Source organism: Lytechinus pictus, chromosome 11 (genome assembly GCF_037042905.1).
Source record: "Lytechinus pictus isolate F3 Inbred chromosome 11, Lp3.0, whole genome shotgun sequence".
Lineage (NCBI taxonomy): Eukaryota > Metazoa > Echinodermata > Echinoidea > Temnopleuroida > Toxopneustidae > Lytechinus > Lytechinus pictus.
This window is the reverse complement of record NC_087255.1, coordinates 9584194-9593306: the sequence shown is the minus strand read 5'-3', so window position 1 is coordinate 9593306 and position 9113 is coordinate 9584194. Positions and strand designations below refer to the sequence as shown.

Sequence of the window (9113 nt, the reverse complement as noted above, 5' to 3'; positions counted from 1 at the left end):
CTCCTGAACATGCTGCTGAAATCCAAGTGAGTCCAGATAACTGAGGAAGGTTCTTACGTAGCTTGCACTAGTGTTATCAACATGAATGTTGAAGTCCCCAACTATTAAGGGACAATTATCATCGATAGCTGCAGACTCCAAGAGAGTGAAGAATTCAGATGTGAACATTCCGCAAGTCAGTTTGTTCGAAGAAGAAGGTGGCGGTCGATAAACTGCATACAGATGCAGAACTGACGACGGTGAGAAACGGATGCTAAAGTCCAGGAGCTCGAAAGATGAAAACTTGTTTATTTCCTTTACGGATGTGGTGGCAGATGATCGATGGATGACACATATACCTCCTCCTCTAGAGGTCTTTCGAGGACAATGTAGGATTTCATAATTGGGAAGCGTTGACTTTAAGTCAGCTATAACAATGTCATCCCTGCAATCTCCTGTGAGCCATGACTCTGTAACAACTAGTACGTCAAGGTTGTTATCCAGGATTAGATCACATGTGCACACTGTTTTATTGCTCAAAGAACGTGCATTCCAAAGGCCAATGAGAGTCTGATTTCCTTTCTTCAGACCTTTATTACATACAAGACTAAAGTCTGCCTCACCAGATGAAATGCAGGTCAATGGAGTGTTTTTAGTAGGAGATTTATCATAAGGAGATTTATCATCAGGGAAAGTGGATAAAGATGAACGCAAGATCTTATTCCTCCTTTTAATCCATGCTCTCTTACTACGTTTTGTTCTCTTCTTCTACGAGGTTCCAAGGGTAGTAAGCTTCTTCCACAGTACAGGAGATAGACGCTGGTGGCAAATATCATGATGGGCGACATCATACAACTGTTCCCTGGTATAGGTAATAGTCTTTGGCACTGTATCACAGCTGCCGCAACCAACATCAGGCCCAGGATTAGGACTAATATCGCCATCCTTCAAAAGGGATATTTGGTAAGAAGCATCTGAATTCGGGTAATAGTTAATTCGCCTACCGTAGAATCTCATAACACATGCAGAAGTGGACAAGAACAGTTGTGGTACAGTACATGTAGGCTTAAGTACATGTTTGATAAAATGCTGACCATTATCATGTCCAAGGCACAGTCCAAGAAGAAACACAATAGTAAAACACTTGACTGCATCCATTGTTGTGGACAGTCCTGCTTGTCCTTTACAATAGGGCATTGGTAAAGGTGATAATCAAGCTTGAGTGAGTATCAATACTACTGAGTACACTGTGCAAGATCAACAACATGGCTACATTACAGCAGTGTGAAGTTGCAAGTAAGACAAAGTACAAGTCCAGATCTTTAAAACCTTTGACTCAAATTCAACAAAACTTGTCCAGAACAATCTATAAATGAATCCAAATCCACTGTTGATAATTTGGTTCCAGATAACAACAAAAGTCACCCAACTTAAGCAAAGAAATAGAGAGCAGATAGAGAGAGCTGCCAACAGGTTGAGCGCTCCTCATGCTATTATTTAATCAAGGGACAAATCCTAAATAATGGAAATGTTCATTTAATAAACCAGTAGATGTTGAAATAATTCTGAGGATGTGTGCGGGAATAAGTGTATGCTCGATGGGTGAAGCCACTTTCCTATTTTTAGACGGGGTAAAATAAAAACAATCAGAGACTGTTATATGCCTAAAAAATGAAAACAAAACTGTGAAGTGTCTGTAAGAATATTGGCTATATTCTTTGAGAAATCGAGTACGAGTCAATGAAATAAAATAATTCACCTTGACAATTTTCCTGACCATCACGTACGCTGTATCCTAAGGCACACTTCTGAGGACATGCTCCTGTTGTTTTATCACATGATACATCATCCATGCAATGACATTTATCAATACATTGAGATCCATAATAACCAGCCTCGCATGTATCAGGAACTGAGAAATTACAAGGAAAAATATTTAGACGTAGAAAATACAGCCTTTATAATTTGCAACCAAGAATATTAAATAAGCACGCTTACAACAAATTATTCAAAGAAGTATTGTTTTTAAATAAAGCATTTTTCTTCAAACCGGGATCTCCAAACTGCATTACTAGATTTTTGAAATATTTTTCCTACGAGCTTAGCTTAGCAGCAATTACATACTCTAGTGGAATAAAACAATGATTTTGATATTGGAATATGTCATATTTTGTTTGTACAGGTGATTTTCATGCTGTGGATACAGATGATTATGTGTAAAGAAAGAAATTATCTGTGCGGTATCCCCATTTTTTCAGAATAAAAACGTTTTCTGTAAGAATAGTTTAAAGTAAGACTTACTTTGACAATTGTTTCCTGACCAGCCAGACTGACATCCACCTGCAGTACATATTCCACTAAAAGGGTCACATGATGATACATCAGCACAGTGACATATTTGTGAGCACCCTGGACCATATGTGCCAACATCACAATCTGAGAGACGGGTTAGAAAGATACAACTAATATTAATGATCATTAGTTCTAATCCAGAACAATATACCCATTTTACTTTCATTTCCATATCCTCTATTTTTCATTTCTCCTCTTCCTGTTCATCCTCTTCCTCCCCTCCTTCACCTTCTTCTTGTTCTTCACATTCACCTACGTTACTTTACTTTATTCAAACAATGTTTATAGGACTACGCATGTTCATTGATGAAACATTACATACAAAATACTCTGCAGGTACATATTAATTAAGGAAAGGCATGGTTAAGAAAATTATGTATTTATATACACCGATGCATTGTATTTTAGTGTGTACAATAAGAGATATCTCACTTCCATAGTTCGAAATCATCTGATAAATTCCCATTTTGTAAAGATGCAACAAGTGTTCCAACTGTGATGGAAGTAAAAATGCCGGTTCTAAACTGATTGAATCTTTTAGCATTTCAATACTTCAACTTTTTATGTGTCTCTTTTAATAATAAAATATACCAGTCTAACTGGAACAAGATCTACGGGAATTATTAGACTTACCACTATCACATGCAAGACCTTGGGAACCAACATCACATGAACATCCATACGGATCAGGTAGGCAAAACAGATAGCCACGACAGCTAGTGGGCAAGTTACGACTTGAGCAATTAAATTCACAGTTTAATCCAAACTTATTCCCTCCATTATCCCTGCAAACTGAAGAAACGTTTGAATTGGAAATGATGGGGAGATATATTACACGGCGTATTCTTAAATTTGTACTTCAATATCAAGGGTATTAACAGACCTTAACATAACTCAAATTATTTAGGTCTTACATGTACTACAAACAAATCAACCATATTCCCCGCATTATTTGCTGATCTTTTTTTTCCAAAGACATTTCCGTGCAATGAGTGTGTTAAGGCTATAATAAGCAGTGGCGGACCGTGACCCGGAGGAGACAAAGCATTGGAGGGGCACATCATTGTTCACAAACAATAGTGCCGGGTTAAAATGACAGAGATAATAATAGCAAAGGTAAAAATGGCACAGGTAAACTTGGCACAGGTAATAATGGCTGAGGTAAAAATGGCAGAGGCGAAAATGGCAGAGGTAAAAATGGCAGAGGTAATAATGGCAGAGGTAAAGATCATGACATGCTTGATCAGCAAGGACAAGATATAGCCTTTCCAGTTAATATAAGTCATAATTATTGACCTTGAATTGACTCCTATCGACAAAATGTGTATTATGAACTGATGATATATTATTTGGATTTTTAGGTCTATACTTTATCGTTGATATTATTAAATATTTTCATGCCAAAATGATTTCAATTAGTTAGTGATGAAAGGATTTATCTTGGCCAGTTCGTATAGTAGAACAGCACTTCATCACATACCAAACGAATTGTAATGAAAACACCATTGTGCGCTACAATTAAGACACTGGAATAGACGAGTTCGGGATTTATTTGAACCAACTGCATAACTTGGATAACAGAAAAATAACAAAACGTTGTGTAATAAAAGTATTTTTTCATATTTCAACATCATAATGGATCCGAATAGATATTGATATGATACGTATATAGTTTAATGTAAATGATATAATGATAGCAACTAGTATTCATTTTTTTTTCAGAGTAATACCTCATTGCAGCTAGTCCAAGTGGATATCAGGTTCCTTAAATAGTTTCTATGGTAACGGGTACCGCTTGAATTTCGAAATGTGTAGCGAATCAGGGATTCAAATTCATAGGTGCTTCTTAAGTACCATTCTATCGACCTGTTTTGGAGGGGAAATTCACACTGACTAATAGCAAAAAAAATATATTGGTGAAGGTTTGCGGAAACCCATCAAAGATTATGAAAATTAACAGAAGTTTCAGTTTTTGATCTGTGACGTCATATACTAGTAACTACGCCGTATTTTATGCACCAAAATGTATATTTTTCGATTTTTTTATCAGTGGTTCATGATTGCTAAACAATCTTTAAGGGGCGGGCGTGAAATTATTTGTTAATATACTTAAGGTACAATTAAAACCATTTTTAAAATGACATTTCATTGATATGTTTTATTACACCATATATGGGGGAAAAAGCTCGTAAATCAAATGACGTCCCCAATAACATGTAAAATTTTAGTAGCTTTTTAAATCTTTGATGGATACTTTAAAACCCTCACCATTATCATTTTATTAAACTTTATGTTAATGTGAATTTCCCCTGTAATGAATTAAGTACAATATTTGGGATGCAAAGTGTTCTTCACATTTGAATATTATAAGAGCGATTTGACATGAAAAGGTCGTGCATGTAAGTCCAAGAAATACCAACTCAAGTGTTATCACTTTTAACTCAGCCATTTTTGCCTCTGCCATTGATACCTCTGCCATTTTTACCTTTGCCATTTTTACCTCTGCCATTTTTACCTCTGCCATTTTTACCTATGCCATTTTTACCTCTGCCATTTTTACCTTTGCCATTATAACCTCTGCCATTTTTACCTTTGCCATTTTTACCTTTGTCATTTTTACCTTTGCCATTTTTACCTCTGCCATTTTTACACCGAGCCCAAACAATACAGTGCCCCTCCAATCAATTGTCTCCTCCGGGTCACGGTCCACCACTGATAATAAGTCATAACATTTAGACGAACACTGTTAAAATATTGATATCGCAGGGTAAAATTATGTCTAATGAATAATTTAAATAGTAACAACATAAATTAATTGATGATGATGATGATACGAATCATTATTATGGCAATAATAGAAAAATAAGGAATTTCTCAATTACTAACATTAATATATTTTGTTAATAAATGTTCGTACTGACTTTCTAAACAATTTTTTCCCATGAAGTTGTTTGGACAGATGCAAAGACCAGACGTATCGTCACAGACTCCACCATTATAGCAGTTATCACAGATACCATAGCATTCAGGTGGACCCCAAATACCAGCAGGACATTCTAATATCAGACACAAAAGAGACGGAAAAAAGAAAGAACAAAATAATTGAAGAACTAGCAGGGACCATGGAAAATTCAAACAATGCAAACAATACAAACTCACCAGGGGCGGATCCAGGACTTTCCAAAAGTGGGGGCAAATTTGTCGGATAAAAAATTTGACAAGCCCAAAAACAGTTTTCAAAGGTCTTCAATTTCAAGGGAGGGGGACACATTTCGGTTTCAATGGTATTTTTACAATACAATTTTTTATTTTTCTTCTCAAAGGGGGGGGGGACATCAAAATATTGACGTGCCCCCTCTGCCCCCCTCTGGATCCTCGCCTGAACTCAACCAAATTAAATGCTCTGTGCTGTGACAAAATTATGCTGGCTGGGGGCTTGGTTGTTATTTCAATTTCCAGGAAGGTAATATTGTACGGATTCACTACAATCATTTAAAGAAAAAACATTTGATCGATTAACCGCCGTTAACGGGGGGGGGGGGGGGCGGGGGGCCACTTCCATTTACGAGTGGATACCATGCGCGACCATGGGGTCTCGAAAAGCACCCTAAACACGTATTTTCCATATACTGAAAATGCACCTCTTAATAAGTATTGGTGTGTAAAACCCTACCCTTAAAAAGTATTTTGAAACAAAACGATACTCTTGGCTAGTATTCCCTGAATTGACCCCCTTAACACGTACAGCCATATTTTATTGTTATGTCACGGATCCTTCGGTCGTCGGTTTTACCTTTACACAAAAAAATTGGTTTAGTACGACCCCGCCTTCCACACCTCCCGCAAATCGGACTCTAAACACGTAGTGGTGGGGCAAAAAGGACATCCTTTATAAAAAAAATTAATTTTGTTTTTATCATCCCCACAAATTTGACCCTAAGCACTTAACTTTCCTAGCGAAATAGATACCCTTTTTTCATTATTTTTGTGTTCTTGACACCCTTATCACGTTACGTACGTAACGTGCCCTATCGTGAAAAAGACATCCTTTTTACGTGTTTTTTTGGTCGCGCATGGTATCCACTCGTCAATGTAAGTGCCCCCCCCCCCCGGGGGGAGGAATTACTTCCCCATCCAACAAATTTTATGACTACAGCGAAGCGCAAATTTTTTGACCGTTCTGTTCGCTGACTTCTACTTTCAACTTGTACAAGTCCTATTATCACAAAGTTTGAGACAAAATCTGAGACAACGGTACCAAAACTATGGATATCATAAAACAAATAGTCCTAGAAAACTTTGCCACATTGAAAATCAGTAAGTATGATTGGTGTATTAAGGTAATTTCAAATAATTATAAGTGATAAGAATTAAGGCAACGATTACCAGTGACAATAAGTCGGTATATTCCTCCTCTGTTTTGATCCCTCTCGCCACCATAGAAGATCTCATAGATCCCTTGGTTTGATATTTCGATTGGGTTTGGGAAGTTGATATTGGTCTGTCCCTCTAATTGTGTAAGAACATCACCACCATCTTTCCTCCATGTAATCACATTGCCATTATCATCAGGTTGGTATCGATTAGTCATTGAGATCACCACTCCTGTGTCATTCACATTGACTGTCTGCGTAAACACTCCATCACTTGCTATGAATTTAGCTGTTAACATGAATATGATGACCAAATTAAAAAAATCTGAATGCGATATATCTGATCCAAAAATAATAAGTGCAATTGTGATACAAATTTATTAGCCTGTATTCTTTTGTCTGGTTTAATTCACGGAATTTAGTTCCGTGGTTTAACGTAGATCATGGACTAACTCTCAACTAAAATTGTGGGAGGCTGAGGGTATTAAAAGTTTCTTTACAATATATATTTTTTTAAACCCTATAAATATATTGTATAGAAGAATTACGGAGAGAGAGAGACAGATGTAAAAAAGGAAGACAATTAGAACCGAAAATGTTATATAAAATAACAAGTTACTTGTTGTTATAAATCAAGAAAATTCATCGAGTTATTGTTTCACCAACAAATCATGAATGTTACAGAATATGACAAATAATACTATTAATAATAGTATTATTATTAGTAGCAGTAGTAGTAATAGTAGTAGTAGTAGTAGTAGTAGTAGTAGTAGTAGTAGTGACAGTAGTAGAAGTAGTAGTAATAGTAACAATAATAGTGAACAAGGAGATTGCCAATACTACATCTCATCCACTTTAGAAATCTACGGAGAGCCCTTTACATAGTGTCCTTGTTTTATATAAACCAAGAGTTGAGACATTCTTGAGATATCAATCTGAATGCTAGTTGAGATATAGTAATATTCATTTTTTTGCAGAATTCAACTGAAAACAAAATGTATAATGTTACCATCACTTCTCTGGAAAAATGTAGTAACCCTTGTAATTTCTCGACCATCTTTTACAGCTTCACAGTAGAAGGGACCAAAACCATCTGAAGGCCAATTATTGCTGTTAGGGAAGTTGACCACTCTGATATGACTATATCTATGATGTGGCTGATCACTTGGTGGTGATTTGTCTGTTGTTATAGGAGCAGATCGTCCAAATGCCAACGAGGCATCTCTATCCGGTACACTCCGGTAGCATTGGTACATTACAGCAGAGGATGTCTCTATCGTGGTATATCCTGCGGTCAGCACTGTGATATGGGCCACTTCACCTGCACATGACCAACAACAATAATGCAGCTTTCAGCTAAGGTTACCACCGGAACCGAATCAGCTGCGAATTCAACCGAATACACGTATTCAGGTGGTTTCGAGCGCATTGTGTTCTCCCTCCGCGAACGCGAGACAATTTGGGAGGGATTCGGGAACATTCGAATCCACAGAAACCATCCGAATCAGGCCGTATTCGGGCAGAATCTGTTCGAATTTATTTGGGAGAATTCGGTGTTGGTGTAACCCTAGCTTTAAGGACAAGCCCAGCCCGACAACAAATTGATTTGAATTAAAAAAAAAGGACAGATCTAGCAAGCACGACACTAAACATTTCATGAAGATCGGATGATATTAAGGCCAGAAAATTGGACATTTCAAACACTTTTGTAATTACGAACAGGATGCATAGGTAAGTGTATTTTTAACAATTAATGCGAGCGCAGAGCGCGAGCTTAAATTTGTGATAAACTGTCACGCAAAAGGGATGTTATAGAGGTAAATATAACTCACCAATCAAAATGTGAGCGCGCAGCACTAGATGACATCTTTTGACAATGAGAGTTGAAAAGTAATTTTTTGATAACCTTATGGTACACACAAAGATAATACTTGACAAACCAAATAATAGCGAACTCTCGCAATCTCCAGGACGCAGACATTAGGGTCCCGTAACACAATGTTTTAACGATTAATCATACAATCGATTTTTAAAATTGATTGTATATTATAGTCAATAGAATCAAACGTAAAGAAACTGTTCAGAATCAAACGTGAAGAAACTGTTCTACAATCATTGCTTAGCCTTGTGTTACAGGCCCTATACATCTGCTTTTCGTGTGCAAAACTCTTTTATGCGACACCATAAATGCCATTCCAAGTTGTGAGATTAAATCCCGCTTTCATTCATGTACGACTGGTCATCATAGCCTATGCCCGCCTGAGCCCGCGGGGTTGTACTCTGGCAGCAGGCTGGAGATATGAGAAACGCTAGGCGTAAATGGTGGATTATGACATGGATAAGAAAAAGGGTTTTCAAAAAGATCGAGTACATATTGAGAATGGATTTTTTTTTACTACATTAGGGATA

At 37.0% G+C, this 9113-nt stretch overlaps 1 protein-coding gene across 1 annotated transcript in view; it reads right to left on the bottom strand.

Moving 5' to 3' along the window:
* Positions 1-1688: 1688 nt before the first annotated feature.
* The window catches only part of LOC135155970 (uncharacterized), a 29888-nt gene continuing 22463 nt past the window's right edge, over positions 1689-9113 (bottom strand). Inside the window, exons 2-7 of the mRNA XM_064106613.1 lie at positions 7714-8025; positions 6718-6993; positions 5253-5387; positions 2965-3123; positions 2281-2415; positions 1689-1891 (exon numbers count right to left, since the gene is read on the bottom strand). Of these exons, the coding sequence (XP_063962683.1) occupies positions 1689-1891; positions 2281-2415; positions 2965-3123; positions 5253-5387; positions 6718-6993; positions 7714-8025 (1220 nt within the window). The remainder of the gene's footprint in view (positions 1892-2280; positions 2416-2964; positions 3124-5252; positions 5388-6717; positions 6994-7713; positions 8026-9113) is intronic.